Source organism: Marmota flaviventris, chromosome 3 (genome assembly GCF_047511675.1).
Source record: "Marmota flaviventris isolate mMarFla1 chromosome 3, mMarFla1.hap1, whole genome shotgun sequence".
Lineage (NCBI taxonomy): Eukaryota > Metazoa > Chordata > Mammalia > Rodentia > Sciuridae > Marmota > Marmota flaviventris.
Window position 1 is genome coordinate 17,598,618 of NC_092500.1, and position 17,621 is coordinate 17,616,238.

The following is a 17,621-nucleotide window of genomic DNA, read 5'->3' on the forward strand; positions in this document are numbered from 1 at the left end:
ATCTCAAATGAAGACACATACCCTAAAGCATCATAGGTAAAATTTCTGAAAACAGGATAAAAGGGATAAAATTAGGTCATATATTAAAGATTAGGAAGCCAGGTGATAACAGCAACAGTGAATGCTAAAAGACGGGAAGGGGGCAGGGAATATGTCTTTAATTTTCTGAGAAGTTTCCAGTATAGAATTCTTTTTTTTTTTTAGTGTTTTTTAGTTGTCAATCGATGTTTATTTTATTTATTTATATGTGGTGCTGAGAATTGAAACCCAGCACCTCACACACGCTAGGCAAGTGCTCTACCATTGAGCCACAATGCCAGCCCCTCCAGTATAGAATTCTATAGCCCAACCCAACTATCAGTAAAATGTGAAGAGAATAAGGAAATTTCTGGATGCACAAGATCTCACAATGTTTACCTTTCATAAGTCATTACTCAAGAAACTACGGGAGGGAATACTGCAACAAAACAAGAGAAAAAACCAGAAAAGAGGAACAAGATCAGGAAGCATGGATCCTAGCATAGGAAAAAGACACTATGATACTGATAATTATGATGGTGACATTCACAGGTAAGTTATAAAAGTGCTTTGAGTATTGTTCCTTTCTTATACAATTGTTTTTCCTGGTGTTAACTGCCTTTTTATTTATTTTATTTCTTTATTTACTAACTATAAAATGCTTCATAGAAGCTAATGAATAGCTTACTAAAATTCATTAGTGTTTTACAAATTGTTATCTATACCAGGAGACTCTCTTCATAGAAAATGATGTAGGTATAGACATATTTGTTTACTTTTGTTCTTGCCTATCATTAATTCATTCATACTCAAAATCACATACAGAGGTATTCAATTTAGCAACTGATATACTGTGGGGAAAAAATATATAATAAAGAATATGTTTATGTACATATTTAAAGGATACCTCTAGAAATGTAGAATACATGTATTTATTATATATAGATCTGTAAATATGAATAGTCTCTGATATTATATATAATGAGGGTGACCTTCTCTTAGACAGGGATTCTTAATTCAGGCCACTATCACAACGGTCTGTAAAGCTTTCTTTCTTTCCTTTTTTTGCGGTGTTAGGGGATACAAGCAAGGGGATTCACATGCTAGGCAGGCACTCTACCAAGGAGCTACACCTCCAAGCTCTGAAGCTTTCTTTAAAAACAGAGCTGTCCGGGCATCTCAGAGATGATTCTGATGTGTACCAGAGTTGAGGATCCCTGTTCTAAAGTAATGCACTAAAAATCTTAATAAAAATTGGGACTTTAACAATAAACATTCAATTGCCATCATAAATGTGTTAACTTACACTGTTCGGAAGGATGCTATTACTGCCTTGTCTGTGAGGGTCCACTCTGCCTCCTGTGGGAATGACAAAGTTCAGACTAATATGCTCTTGATGAATATCAGTAAAACATATTATTAATATATTCTTTAAAGGTATATATTAAAGATTTTTTAAATAGTACTCTCTCAAAATTTATCTGTTTTCTTAATAGTTTAACAGCTAATTGAAACTCTTTCTGGAAGACTGTATAAAATAAAATTTGCTTTTACTTTCCAAGTGCCTAATTAAAAATACATTTGAAAAACGTGAAATAGCCAGGCACGGTGGCGCATACCTGTAATCCCAATGACTTGGGAGGCTGAGGCAGGAGGTTCATGAGTTCAAGGCCAGCCTCAGCAACTTAGCAAGGCCATAAGCAACTTGGTAAGACCCTGATTCAAAGTAAAAAGGGCTGCAGATCTGGCTTAGTGATTCAATCCCCAGATTTAAAAAAAAAAAAAAAGAAAAGAAAAGAAATATTTTTGAAAGCTAATCAAAAACATCTCCTGAACTCAAGAAACATCAATTTTTAAAGTGCATTAAAATTAACTGCAGGAAAAAAAAATCTATTCTGCACATCTATCCATTCTGCTGCACATAATGGTACAAGAGCTAAGTTTTAGAGCTGAAACTCAACATATAAACTTACCATTGGACCATAAAAAAAATTTTTTTAATCTTTTATTTATTTTTATGTGGTGCTGAGGAGCAAACGCAGTGCCTCACTCGTGCAAGGCGGGCGCTCTACCACTGAACTATAGCCCCAGCCCTGGATCATAAAATTTCTTAAACCAAGCAATTATTACTCTTGCAGTAGAGTATTTTTGTGTGTGTGTGTGTAGTGCTGGGGAATGAACCCTGAGGCACTTTACCACTGAGCTACATCCCTAGTCTTTTTAAAATTTTGAGACAGGGTCTCACTATATTGCTCTAACTTGTGATCCTCCTGCCTCAGTCTCCTAGTCACCAGGATTACAAGGTGCACCACTGTGCCCAGCTGCACTATACTTTTTAAAGTATACATGGTTTATATAAGCATGACTTTCATTTTACCTGGCATATTTAATGCTGCTGAAGAATCTGACGGTGCAGCTTGGTAAGGCAAGTCTGTATTCAGCTGCAAAAGATAGCCTTCAACGGTAGGTACTTCATCCCACTTGACATGGAAAGAGTTGGTAGTAGCTTTGATCAACTGTACTTGTGATGGTGCTGGTGGTTTCTCTAAAGAACAATATTAATATTACACATTTTAGTTTCAAATTTAGTATCAATAGTTTGCCTTCAAAGTTTATGTGGACTGTAGCTTGGAAAACAAAAACAAGGAACATAGCATCTTTTTTAGCAAGAGAGAGAAAATTTACTCATATATACATAGCTATAGTAGATCAGATGAAAGTAGTCTGAGGTTCAGATTCTGTTTGTTTAATTTCTTTTTTTTAATATTTATTTTTTACTTATAGGTGACACATATCTTTATTTTATTTATGTGGTGCTGAGGATCAAACCCAGGGCCTCACGCGTGCTAGGCGAGTGCTCTACCTCTGAGCTACAATCCCAGCCCCAAGTTTAATTTCTTTTTAAAAAATATTTTTAGTTGTAGATGGACACAACACCTTTATTTTATTTACTTATTTTTATGTGGTGATGAGGATCGAACCTAGTGCCTCATACATGCGAGGTAAGTACTCCATCACTGAGCTACAACCCCAGCCCTATTTGTTTAATTTCTTATACAAATAAATCTACAGGGCTAGGGTTGTGGCTTAGTGGTAGAGTAATGAGGAAGTAAACTAAGAAAAGGGCAAATGTGGGATCCAGGAAACAGGGAATCCAGCACAGATGTGAGGTAAAATATAACTCCAGTAAGATGATAAAGACTCTAAGGATGATAGCTGTGATGGATTTGTAGAGGGCAACCATCCCAGAGTAAGGCAGGAGAACTCTCTTCAAAATGTTGAATTTGAGGGGCTGGGGTTGTGGCTCAGTAGCAGAGCACTCACCAAGCATGTATGAGGCGCTGGATTCAATCCTCAGAACCACATAAAAATAAATAAATAAAATAAAGGTATTGTGTCCAACTACAACTAAAAAGATAAATAAATAAGTTAAAATGATGAATTTGGTAGAATATCTGATGCATCTAACCATAATGAGAGAAGATTTAACAAATAACAGAGTACAGATTGAACTAGTGGTACATGCGTACAGATCTAACATGAACAAAACAGACAATTTGCTCCATGGCAAATAGAAAACCATACAAGGAAGATTCAAGTATAAATAGTGTTTATACAGTCATAATGTAAATACTGAATACTCATCTAATGAAACTCTGGGGTAGTCATACTGAAAGATAGGAGATGGAAAAAGTATAGAAGAGCGGTGAGGTATTGTGGGAAGAGATCCTTTAATTTTCATAGTAGAAAGTGGGTATATTACACCAAAACTGGAAAACAAACAAACAAAGTAACAATATATGCATGCAATAGTAGAGATGTGGAAGTAAAGGATCTCATTCAACAGAGTTGAAAACAGATGCTTATAAAAGCAAGAAAAAACAGGACTGCTATTTTTCATGAAAAGCCATATTACGGAGTTCTAGTACTCATTTAAATATGATCCAATGTATAAAGTTTAAAAGTGAAAAAGGCAAGATAAATATCCCCTACCTCCCCCAAAAGGTGATGATAATTTTCTCAGCAAATTATTCAGGCTAAAAACTTCACCCTTAATTCTTCTCTTTCTGTTACCTGCCACACCCAAATTCTGCCCTTATGGCAGTGGCCATGATTACTTTCAGAGGAAATATTGGTGTCTAAAATCTTTGATTAAAAATCTAGCCACTCAGATCCAATGGTTTACATACTTTTAAAGTCACAAATCCCTTAGAGAATATGTTTAAAGTGATATATATTTCCTACAGAGTGAAATTCATCATATACACATTTTTTTTATTATTTTTATTTTTAGTTATAGAGAGACTCAGTATATTTATTTTGTTTATTTATTTTTATGTGGTGCTGAGGATCGAACCCAGTGCCTCACATGTGCAAAGCAAGCACTTTGCCACTGAGCCACAACCCCAGCCCCATGTACACATATTTTTATCCTTGGATTTTGGTTACTAATTCCCAGTTTCATAGATCACTCGGTATGTTGGAGTCTTCATATTTCTCTCCTGCTTGTTAGGATGGGCTTCTTCTGTAGAAATTATTTAGTCTCTAGCTTTGTTATTCCACTTATTATTTTTTCAACTATCTTAATTTTAACACTAAACTATTTTATATTACAAAAGTAGTACATGCTACTGTAGAAAAGAGTGATAAGTCAGAAAACTGAACTCAAATCTCACCTCTCAAATAATACTTAAGTGTGTCAACTTGCTAATTTTTTATTTACCCACTTAAACTGGAGTCCAGGTTGGGGCTGTGGCACAGCAGTAAAGCACTTGCCTAGCACTTGCAAGGTGCTGGGTTCAATCCTCAGCACCACATAAAAATAAATAAATAAAATAAAGGTATTGTGTCCAACTACAACTAAAAAAATTTAAAAAAAAAAAAACAACAATTGGGGCTGGGGTTGTGGCTCACTGGTAGAGTGCTCGCCTAGCATACATGAGGCACTGGGTTCGATCCTCAGCACCACATAAATGTAAAATAAAGATACTATGTCCACCAAAAAAAAAAAAAAAACTGTCCACCAAAAAATAATAATAATAATAATGTTTTATCATTTTCTTTTCCTATAATACCACAAATTACAAAAATTCTAGATCTAATGTTTACACTAATCTGTAGATCTGTTTATTCCATCAACTGTTTGTTTGATATCATTTTAAACTTAGCCTGGTCTAAATTCAACACAGTTTTCTCCATTCAACACAATCTCAGCAAATTATTCAGGCTAAAAACTTCACCCTCAATTTTTCTTTCTGTTACCTGCCATACCCAATTTATCAGCCAGTTCTGTCAACAGAATTCAAAATATATCCTGAGCTTACCCATTCTTCCCCTTCTGCACTGTCTCCACTACAGCCTAAGACAGTTGTGATTACTGCAAGAGCCCCCTAACTTGTCTCCCTGTATACACTTTTGCCCCACAATTTATTTTTCACATAATTGCCAGTGTCCATTCCCAGTGTACATCCAATCATATCACGTCTCCTTCAAACTTAAACATATTTTACCATTGTATTTTTAAAACAATTTACAAGTACACAAGAGGTCATGGGTTCAATATCAGTTATCACAAAAATAAATAAATGAATCAGTCAATGAATAAATAAACAATTCAAAATCTACTATGGCATTCAAGGACCTTCATGATCTGTCCCATGGTGATCTCTAACTTCCATTATTACAATCTTCTCTTTGTTTAACTGGCTCAAATCTATTCCCAAATATGCCAAATCTTCCCATCTATGGGCTCTTGAATTTACTCTTCACTCTTCCTGCAATAATTTCTCCAGATTTTTAGGTGGGTAGCTCCTCCTCACCATTTGGAACACATCCCATATATCATCTCTTCAGAGACCTTTTCTGACTACTCACTCTGAAACAGCTACCAGCCTCAATTCCCAGTACCTCCAAGCACTATCTCATGTCTCCACATGCTTACCAGAAATGGTACTTATTTTGTTCATTTGCTTGATGTACTATTTGTTATCCCCCGCCCTCACACTCTCTCATAATGTAAATCTGTGCAAGTAGGGACATTACCAGTCTTGTTCACTGTTGTATTCTCAGCACTTAAAAAACAATTTTTGCATCACAGCTGTCAGTAAATATTTATTGAAAATGGATGTGAGTTTCACGTTTAAAAAATTCTTGGTGCTCTAACACTTTAAGAAAAACCCACTTTAATATGTGATAATTTCAGATCTACAGAAAAGATGTGAAGATAGTATAGTGTTGCCATCTACCTTTTCCCCAACACTTGCTAAAACTAAGAAATTGCCACTCATTAATACTATTTACTAAAATTCACACTACTCAGATTTCCTCATTTTTCAATTAAGCCATTAAGTTCCAAATTTTCAATTCTGTGACTATTTCAACAAAATTGACATAGGTGCCTTATGAAATAGGTTGGAAATCATAATCTATAATTTATATATATACATTATTTTATTAATATTAATGTTAATTATAATTAGATCCTTTTATATAATTATGTTGCATCTTATAAACTATGTCTAAGTTTTTATACACACATCACAAATCTAGGACAATAGGACAAAATGGTTTAATGTCTTTTGGCTTCTTGGATCCAATCCAGGACACCATGCTGCCTTTGGTCATCTTATCATTTTACACTCCTCCATTTGAGACTATTTCTTAGTCATGTTTTAATAGTCTTGAATCTTTTGAAGATTACTGTACAAATATTCTGTAGAACGTCTAGAACGTTCCTCCATTTGAGTTTATCTGATATTTTTCAAAGTTAGATTCAAGTAATAGATTTTTGGGAAGAGTACCACAATGATGAAGTACTTTCTTATCATTATTTCCAGGAGGGTAAATATATCAGTATGACTTATCAACAGTGACATTAACCTTGATCACTTCAGTAAGGTGGTGCTTACAGGTTTCCCCATGAGGCTACTGTTTTTTCCCTTTCTATACTCTATTCTTTGGAAAGAAATCTCTAAGTTCAAGCTACACTCAAGAAAAGAGCAATTAATATATATTCCTCTGATGTGGGAAATATCTACACAAATTATTTCTCTCATTTTTTTTAAATTATAGGAAAGAGGCAGTGTCATTTAGATTAAATCTTAAAAGACAAAAATTATTTGAGTATTTACCTAAAGGATAGATTTTATTTGCTAAATACTCTTACCCACCAGTATCAAGATACCAAAGATCCTTGCAGCAAACTTGACTATTCAGTGCTTTTTTGTAGCCATCTCTTCCACTCCAAAAATATAATCGAGTGCCAATTGCTACAGCACAGTGTCCAGCTCTTGGTCTTGGTCTTGAATTTTTTTTATCTTCCTGAGAATCTGATACTAGAGTGGTCCACTCTGCTGTATCTAAAACCATAGGAATATCCATGACTGATCTATTATTCTTAAACATCAAAATTTCACAAATTCTTTTATTAATAAATCTTATTTCAATGAGTAAATTTTAAAAGACTCACCTAGATTTAGGTAAGAAAATGAACTGGTACATCTCCATTCACAATCATGAGGTGAAGTCTCAATATTTTCCCCCTTATGTGGAACCCATCCACCAAAAATGTACATTCTGAACAACAATCAAAAAAAAAAAAAACAAAAAACCAGAAAACCAAGAACAGAAAGTAGGTGATTTAATTTCACTTGTTGGATTAGAATGTTAAAAATGAACAAAAGATTTATTTGTTGACTCAGTTTCAGGACTGCTAGGCACAATATGTACATACCTATAATCTCACCTACTTAGAGGCTCAGGCAGAAAGATTACAAGTTTGAGGCCAGCCTCACTAACTTGACAGATCCTCAGAAACTTAGCAAGACCCTCTCTAAAAATTGAAAAAAAGAATAAGGGGCTGGGGTTGTGGCTCAGTGGTAGAACGTTTGCCTCAGACACGTGAGGCACTGGGTTCAATTCTCAGAACCACATATAAATAAATGAATAAAATAAAGGCCCATCAACACTAAAAAAAATAAAAAAGAATAAAAAGGACCAGGTGTGTGGCTCAGAGGTAAAGTGACCCTGAGTTCAATCCCTAATACCAGAAAAAAACAAAAAATAAATTTAAAACTATGTCCTCAGAGTCCTAGAGGTTCTTGAGAAAAGCCTCATGGCTGCTAAAGAAGATAAGCTCATCAGGTAGAGTTTAGGGATCATGAGTCCTTATGCCAATCAGGGAAACTCCACATTTTTTGTATTTTATATGCTGGAATATATAATATTCCAATGGAAAATTGCATTGTACAAGATTATGTTTAACTGTGAAGATGATTCTGTTTGGCTCTGAAGCTTTTATTTATTTATTTATTTTTGTGACACTGGGGATTGAGCCCAAGAGAGCTGTACCACTGAGTCACATCCCCCATCCTTTTTTTAATTATTATTTTTATTTTGAGACAGGGTTTAACTAAGTTGTCTACACTGGCCTCAAACTTGCGATTCTCCTACCTCAGCCTCCTGGGTCTCCAGGATTGCAGGCATGTACATACTGGCTTTTTTAAAAACAACAACAACAACAAAAAAAAAAAAAACATTTGTTAAATACTGAACTTCAGACTACTCAGATCTTACCAGTTTTTTCAATTAATCTTTTAAGTCCCGAGTTTTCAATTCTGTAAATTATTGAGATTCTAAATTACAACTAGTACTGTCCTGAAACATTACATTTAAGGTAAAAACCCCGTACTAGTAAATACTTCATTAAGTTCTACTTAAATAATACTCCTAATCATGGCCCAGTGTTACATAAATAGGGATACTTGTACAGTTAATATTTTTCAAGTGCTCTGAATGTATAGGGCACTGTTCTAAGCATTTTTATGTATTAATACATTTAATCCTCACTAAAACCTTGTGAAGTTTTACTTTAATCTGCATTGTATTCTTGAGGGAAGTGAGGTACAGATGAATTAAATTTCCTTGCCCCAGGTCACAAAGGACAAGTATGAAACCTGAGGCTTGAATTTAGGCCATATAGTTACAAAGCCTGTATTCTAACCATAACTCCATATGTCCTTCCAAACACAACTATTGTATGTGCCTGAATACAAATCAAGCAGTGCTAAAAATATGTCAAAAGAAACAGTGAGATAGGTATACCAAACCATCCACAAAAAATATATCAGTTGACAACATCCTGCCTTACACTCAGGTAGTGCCTACTCTGGACAAGGAGTTGTGAGGAAGATAAAGATGTATAAGAGGCAATATGAAAGAAAATGACAAAGACATATAAGAAGCAATATGATAAGAAAATGATAAAGTATTTTAGCTTCTGCAAATATTTTTTAGCTTCAGAAAGCACAAACATCATTAAGTTCAGTAATCTATTTCCAAGAAACTAGGAGTATCACTTTTACATACATCTAATTTTTTTTTTTTTAAAAGCAAAAACACCACAAAAAAATCCTTACTTATTTCCTATAACACTGGCCGTGTGAAGGCTTCGTGGAAGTGGAACTGTCCCTTTAGTTTCTGGTTTTGACCATGACATAGTTTCTAAAAGTAAAAAAAAAAGGACATTAGCAACTTGATCTAATATAGCAAATTACCTCAACTTGTGTAATTTTTTTAAAAATAGAACAAAGTAAGTACTTGTCAAAATGAAGTAAAAATGTTTCACAGCAGTTATATGAATTTCATCTTAGAATGAACATTTTCAGTTGACATAAATTGACAAGACAGAAATCTATTTACACTTGAATGTTAGCATTTGTTATGGAGAAGGTTAGTACTTAGAGTATCACCCAATTCTGAATTAAGAACAATATTATTAGTGTTTTTAATGTTTCAAGTAAAAGTACACTGTGTGTACTTTACACATGCTGAAGGTAGTGTCACCCTGCGTACCTGTGTGGCTTCTTCAGACGTGTATTTTGGTTTTTTATATATTTATTTTTTAGTTATAGGTGGACACAATGTCTTTATTTTACTTTATGTGGTGCTGAGGATCAAACCCAGAGCCTCACGCATGCTAGGCAAGCGTCTACCTCTGAGCCACAACCCCCAGCCCCAGACAGTGGGTTTTAGCATTAGTATTAAATTCATATAGTAAACAGAAACCCCAGACCATTCATTCAACAAATATTTACCATAGTGTACTTTATAGTTAAAGGTGAGAGACACATTTGCCCTTTAGTCACTCATTCCTAGAGTCCCTTCAGAAAAAGCTACCTAAGGGTTTTTTAATGACTAATTGCTAATACTACATTTCCTATTGATAAGGTAGCCATATATAACTTTCAACTGGACACTTTTCAGTGTGAAATGGAGTACTACTGATAATTACATAGAACAGTAAGCATAAAGCTGGACCATATCAGGTAAAGCAGGACCATATCTGGAAAACCAGAACCTCTGGTGAAACTACTAACAGGGAACACAGAAGAGTTACTGTCATAAATCAAATTCATTTGTTTAGCCTAACTGATTGCATCTCATCTGTGTCTGAGACTACAAGTACAGGCTATAATTAATGCAACTCAATAAATACTACAATCAAAAATATTTTCAAGGGCTGGGGTTTTGGCTCAGCGGTAGAGCACTCGCCTAGCACATGCGAGGCCCTGGGTTTGATCCTCAGCACCACATAAAAATAAATAAATAAAGATACTGTGTCCAACTAAAAAATAAATATTTTTTAAAAATATTTTCAAGGTATTTGAAATTTGCCCTTATAATCATACCAATCCAGCCTGAATCAAGTTAAGTTTACCTAAGTCAAGCTGCCACAGGTCATCCAGGCGAGCACCACACATTCCACCAAAAACATACATTTTAGGACTTCCAGAATCTTTTTTGCAATATATAACAGCTGTGTGGGATTCTCTTGGAGAAGGCACAATCCCTTTAGTGACTGGAATGCTCCATCCCACAACACCAGAACCATGCTGCAGCTCCAACTCATAGAAATCATTTAAATATCTGCATATCATGAAAAAAAAAAGAAAACATTCAGATAATATGTCTTTTATCCGTTTTTTGCTTCTATTCATAAAGTATGTAAAAAATTCATATTAGAAACAAAGCACAGAGGGGTTGAGGTTGTGGCTCAGAAGTGGAGCACTTGCCTAGCATGTGTGAGGCACTGGGTTTGATCCTTAGCACCACATAAAAATAAGCGAATAAGGGGCTGGGGATGTGGCTCAAGTGGTAGCGCGCTCGCCTGGCATGCGTGCGGCCCAGGTTCGATCCTCAGCACCACAAACAAAGATGTTGTGTCCGCCGAGAACTAAAAAAATAAATATTAAAAAATTCAAAAAAAAAATAAGCGAATAAAATAAAGGTATTTTATCCACCCACAACTAAAAAATAATAATAATAATAAAAAAGAAACAGAGCACAGAAAGAATGGCTGGACTCTCAAATAGGAAGGTTTAAATGGTTATTCCCCTGTTTGATGTCTTAAGTGGGATTGCTGAAGGACAGGCCAAAGGTACTGTCCACTCTGTGTGACCTCTTCAGATGATAGTTTTTAGCTTTGGTGTTAAATTCATAAAGCCAGCAGAAACCCCAGACCACTCATTCAACATTTACCAAATACTACTATGTACCAGGTGCTCTTCCAGAGCTTAGCAGAGAACAGAAGAGAGCAAAAAAATCCCTGCCATCATTTAGCCAACAGTGAAGGTATCAGTGACAATGGTGGTAGCTTTAAAACACAAATCAAAATTCTCTGACACTCTTCCCATCAGGGGGTGGGGTCTATGACTCCTCCCTTTGATTCTCCACAGGTCCATATAGCTTCACAAAATCATTGTTCTTGAATTGTAAAAAAGTCTAGCTACCAAAAAAAAACCACCATCTGAAGAGGCCACCATAGGTACGCAGGGTGACAGTACTTTCAGTATGTCCTTCAGCCATCTCAGTTGAGGCATCAGATATGGGAGTAACCATTCAAACCTTCCCACTTCAGAGTCTAGCCTTCTCTTTTGTGTCCTGTATGAATTTCTGACCCACAGAGTTCATGAGCATAATAAAATAGTTGTAATTCTGCAGCACTAAACGTTGGGCAGTTTATCACACAGTAATAGATAACCAGAACAAATACTTCCTATAATATTTGGGCAAATACCTATAAGACATCTCTCTCTCTGGATGTCAACATATGATAAACAAGGCATATAACAAATGGGGCTTTGCAACTTTTCTCCCCACTGCAATGTCATAGCAATGTCCAAGTAGCTTCTTTACTTTAGACACTGGCATTAAACTTATTTATGTTGTGGATGTTTTCAAAGTTTTCAGCAAAATGACTTTGGTAGGAATCTACTTCCTACCAAATTTTTACTCAAGAATGAGGGCAAGGGGCTGGGATTATGGCTTAGCAATAGAGCACTCACCTAGCATGTTCGAGGCCCTGGGTTCTATCCTCAGCACTACATAAAAATAAATAAATAAAATCAAAGTACTGTGTTCAGTGACAACTAAAAACAAACATTAAGAAAAAAAAAAAAGAATGAGGGCAAGGGTTGGAGCTGTAGTTCAGTGACAGAGTGCTTGCCTAGCACATGTGAGGCACTGGGTTCGATCCTTAGCACAATAAATAAATAAATAAATGCATTCTGTCCATCTATAACTTTCAAAATATTTTTTTTAAAAAGAAAGAGACCAAAAGAAAACATTTAGGACATATAAAACTTCAAAGTTTAGCCATGTAATTGTTCTGGGAAAAAATGATTCAAAATGTTAACTAGGAAAAAGAAATTCAAGAAAGGCATAAGAGAAATGGTAGAGCAAAACACCAGTAAATTATGGTTATATTTTTCAATATTTATTTTTTAGTTGTAGTTGGACACAATACTATTTATTTATTTATTTATTTATTTATGGTGCTGAAGATCAAACGCAGGGCCTTACAAGTGGTAGGCGAGCACTCTACCACTGAGCCACATCCCCAGCCCGTTAATTTTTTTTTTTTTTTTTTGTGGTACCAGGGATTGAACTTTGGGACACTTGACCACTGAGCCACATCCCCAGCCCTATTTTCTATTTTTTTATTTGGAGACAGGGTCTCACTGAGTTGCTTAGTGTTTCGCTTTTGCTGAAGCTGGCTTTAAACTCAAGATCCTCCTGCCTCAGTCTCCCGCTGGGACTACAGGCATATGCTACTGCACCCAGATAAAGTGATATTCTTAATTGTCACTAAGAAAGATGTACTAAAAAAGGGCATAGTGGCATAATCTGTAATCCTAACAACCTAGGCAGGAGGATCCCAAATTTGAGGCCAACCTGGGTAACTTAGCAAGACCCTGTCTCAAGATTTAAAAAAAAAAAAAAGTAGGGGGGTGGGGATGTAGCTCAGTGATGAAGTACCCCTGGGTTCAATCCCAGTACTGGAAAAAAAAATTACTAAAAAGCTAATTTCTTAATATCACTATAGTCCAGAATAGATTCAAGAATATATTGAACATACAGCAAAAGGTGATAGGCAAAAGAATGCTAATGGTAAGACAGCAATTTATTCCCAGAAGTGATAAGACATTTTCAGTTTAAAATGAGTGTTAATTTCTAAGCAACTGAGGGAAGCAAAGAATTAAGAAAAAAATTAAAAATGGTAAAACAAGTAAAGCATACCACACAGAAAGCATTTAATAAGACTTTTTTTTTTTTTTTTTTAGAAAGACCCACCATAAACTGTATGAAAAGAAAAAGGTCAAAGCCAGGTATAGTGGTACATGCCTGAAATCTCAGTGACTGGGGAGGCTAGGGCAGGAGCACTGCAAGTTCGAAACCAGTCAGCAATTTAGTGAGACCTTGTCTCAAAATTTTAAAAAACTAAAAAGACCAGGAATGTAGCTCAGTGGTAAAGCATTCCTGGGTTCAATACCAAGTACCAAAAAAAAGAAAGAAAGAAAAAGATCAAACTGGAAAAATGGTTTTTTTTGTTTTTTAGACATCACAGAAAAAGGCTAAATTTTCTTTTTTTAATTTTTTAGTTGCAGTTGGACACAATACCTTTATTTTATTTATTTATTTTTATGTAGTGCTGAGGATGGAACCCAAAGCCTCGCACGTGCTAGGCAAGTGCTCCACTGCTGAGTCACAACCCCAGCCCCTACCAAATTTTCTTAATATAAAGAAATACTAGGGTTGAGAATGTGGCTCAGCAGTAGAGCACTCGCCTAGCAAGGGCGGGACCCGGGTTCGATCCTCAGCACCACATAAAAATAAAGGCATTGTATTGTGTCCATCTAGACCTAAAAAAAATAAATAAATATTAAAAAAAAGAAATACTAAAAATGAAGATAATGACCAATCAATAACAAGATATAGCACTCACTCCCCAAATAAAATAGGCAAAATCATTGAGAATGTGTGTGTGTGTGTGTGTATTTTTTTTTTAAATAAGCAATGTGAACTTGACAAGGTATGAAACAAATTCTGTAATATAATAAAAGGAGTCTTAACTAGGAATAAAAATGTGGCTCATATTTCAGAATTTAATAACAACTCAGCCAGGCCCGCTGGCGAACACATGTAATCTCAGCCAGTGGTTTGGGAGGCTGAGGCAGGAGGACTGCGAATTCAAAGCCAGCCTCAGCAACAGCCAGGCACCAAGCAACTCAGTGGCATCCTGTCTCTAAATAAAATACGAAAAAAAGGGCTGAGGATGTGGCTCAGTGGTAGAGTGCCCATGAGTTCAATCTCTGGTACCCCACTCCCCCAAAATAGATTTTTTTTTAAATTTAAGAAAGGATTAGGGATGTATCTCAGTGGTAAAGCACCCCTAGATTCAAACCACAGTACCAAAAGAAGTAGAAAATATCCTCATCAAAGGCATATACCAGAAAACAATGCAATTAACGATAGAAAAGTAAATAAATTAATGACACAGAATAAAGTTTAAAGCAAGAGTCAACAAACTTCCTCTGTACAGGGCTAGATAATAAATATTTAATAAGCAAACATAATAAGCAAATGAATGGATGTGGCTATCTTCCAATAAAACTTTAAAAAAAAAAAAGTTTACTTTTTATTGGAGTTGGTCACAATACCTTTATTTTATTTATTTTTATGTGGTGCTTAGGATTGAACCAAGGGCCTCACAGGTGCTAAGCAAGAAAGAGCTCTACAGCTGAGCCACAACTCCAGCCCATCCAATAAAACTTCATAAATAAAAATAGGCCAGCAGGCAAACTTTGCCCACAAAGCACAGTCTGTAACTTCTGATAGGAAGCCTAGAAATGAACCATTTATATAAAAATTAAGGCATTTTAAAATGGCTTATGTAAGCTGGTGCGATGCATGCCTGTAATCTTAGTGGCTCAGAAGGCTGAGACAGGAGAATCACGAGTTCAAAGCCAGCCTCAGCAATGGCAAGGCGCTTAGCAACTCAGTGAGACCCTGTCTCTAATTCAGGTTGAGTGCCCCTGAATTCAATTTCCAATACCAAAAAAAAAAAAAAAGGCTTATGTAGTAAATAGTATTGGAAGAAATGGAAAGAAATCAATTAGGAAAAAGAGGGAAAAGCCTTACACTAATAACAAAAGTATATTCCAAATGTATTGATTTTTTTTTTTTTAAATGTGGTGCTGGGGATGGAATCACATATGCTAAGCCAGTGTTCCACCACTGAGCTATATCCCCAGCCAATGTTCTAAATATAAAAAAACAAAACTGTGAATGTATTAGAAGAAATGAGAGAAAAAATTTTTTTTTTTAATTTTGGAGAGGAAGAGTCTTTTTAAAGAAGATACAAAATAAGAAAGCTATAAAGGGGCTGGGGGTATAGCTCAGTGGGTAGACTGCTTGCCTCGCATGCACAAAGCTCTGGGTTCAATCCCCAACACCACCAAAAAAAAAAAAAAAAAAGAAGAAGAAAAGCAAATTTTTTAAATAGGCAAAGAGAAACCTAGAAAAATATTTGGAATATTAAGAAACAAACCGATACTTTCATATGTGTGTGTGTGTGTGTATCCTAAATCTCAATAATAAAAAGAAAAACTGAAATCCATGAAAATGATTGAAAAGATTAATTCAGCAAGGTCACAGGATACAAAGTCAACATACAAAGCCAATTTTATTTCCATAAACTAGCAATAAACAAAAAATTAAGAAATCAAACTCACAATATCAACAAAAAATTTTCTTAATTTAGGAATTTAACAAAATAAGAAAAAGCAGAGCTTATACATTAAAACTACAGAAAAAAGAGATAGTGATTACTTGTGTTTAGAAAAAGGAGGAAAAGTGTTTGCCAGTGTGAATCACTTTTAAGAATTTCTCCTATGAAATGTGGAAATGATTTTATAAGTCATATTTTTATCACTAAATTCCCTGAAAAGTATAATTTTAAAATAACCATCTGTTTCTTTTGGTTATCATTAATGAACTAGAAAACATACATTATAGATCAAGATACATAAATATATTAATACAAGTTATATTAATATAAACTTAGTAAGATAATTTCTGATTGAAAACACATACACTCCAGAGACTAAGGAAAATACAAGTACACAAAAATTTGTTCATTGTTAGGTTTAAAAGTTAAAAAAAAAAGTTAAGCTTTATCCCTTATAATAAAGATGGAAGAAACCAAATGATCCTCATCTAAATCATAAAATAAGCATTTGATCTAAAATAAGAGTCGGCATACCTGGGAACGTTATTGTTTGAATCTTCACTTTCATTTGCCAGACCACCAAACAAATAGCATTTGTTACCATATAAAGAAAAACTATGTCCAAGCCGAGGACAAGGAGGTAAACCAGAAGAAGGGGGGTGGGGTTTCACTTTTTTCCATAACCATCGACTTGCCTGTAAAAGACCAAACAGTCTTGAGGTAAAATCAGGAAAGCATTCCTATTCCTACACTGTCAACAGTGCATCATACCAATATATTTTCAACCAAATGTCATCAGAAGTCTTCAATAAGCAATTTTTGAAACAAATGACAAATAACAAATAATTTCTATAATTAAAATATATGTAGAAATTCTAATTAATTTTTCTATATATACGGATTTCCACAATGGTATACTAAGCTTATAAATAATAACATTAACATTAACAATACTAATGTTTTCCAACTTAAAAATTATTTATTATGTATACCTTTAAGATTAAATGTAATTATTTATTTATTTACTTATTTTCAAATATTAGGTAACCCATATATGCTAAGTATTTTAACATTTAAATTAACATAAAGCTCATTTCACAAACCAAACCTCCTAAATTATACTCTAGCTATAAAGCTTTGTCTCAAAATTTTTGAAATGGGTTGCTGGTAAATAAGCACAATTCATCTACATCTGCCAACTCCCAGATAACCTCAAAATAATGACCCTGGAAACATGCACAAATCAAGAAGAGTCAAGGAGGGATCTGGTTTAATAAAGGAGTCAAATTTAGAAATGATTATATGAACTGAAACCCTCTTTTTTACATATTGTGGGGGATCAGGGAAAAACAGGGAATAATGATTAGTGTGAGAGGTAACAATTTGTATGACATCAAAGCAGTGGTTTTCCAAGTATATAGTCTTGGAACCAGCAGCATCAGTTGAGAACTTGGCAGAAATGCAAATGTTCAGGCCACACTAGAGACAATAAAGCTTCGGGGCAGGGCCCAGCAATCTGTTCTCACAAATCCTT

General features: G+C 34.9%; 1 protein-coding gene across 3 annotated transcripts in view; it reads right to left on the bottom strand.

The window, feature by feature from the left end:
- Window positions 1–17,621, bottom strand: part of Hcfc2 (host cell factor C2) — a 67,020-nt gene that overhangs the window by 47,358 nt on the left and 2,041 nt on the right. For all 3 annotated transcript variants that reach the window (XM_027944641.2, XM_071609581.1, XM_071609582.1), the window contains exons 3-9: window positions 16,622–16,782; window positions 10,736–10,944; window positions 9,435–9,519; window positions 7,487–7,593; window positions 7,188–7,376; window positions 2,396–2,563; window positions 1,325–1,377 (exon numbers count right to left, since the gene is read on the bottom strand). In XM_027944641.2, the coding sequence (XP_027800442.2) occupies window positions 1,325–1,377; window positions 2,396–2,563; window positions 7,188–7,376; window positions 7,487–7,593; window positions 9,435–9,519; window positions 10,736–10,944; window positions 16,622–16,782 (972 nt within the window). The remainder of the gene's footprint in view (window positions 1–1,324; window positions 1,378–2,395; window positions 2,564–7,187; window positions 7,377–7,486; window positions 7,594–9,434; window positions 9,520–10,735; window positions 10,945–16,621; window positions 16,783–17,621) is intronic.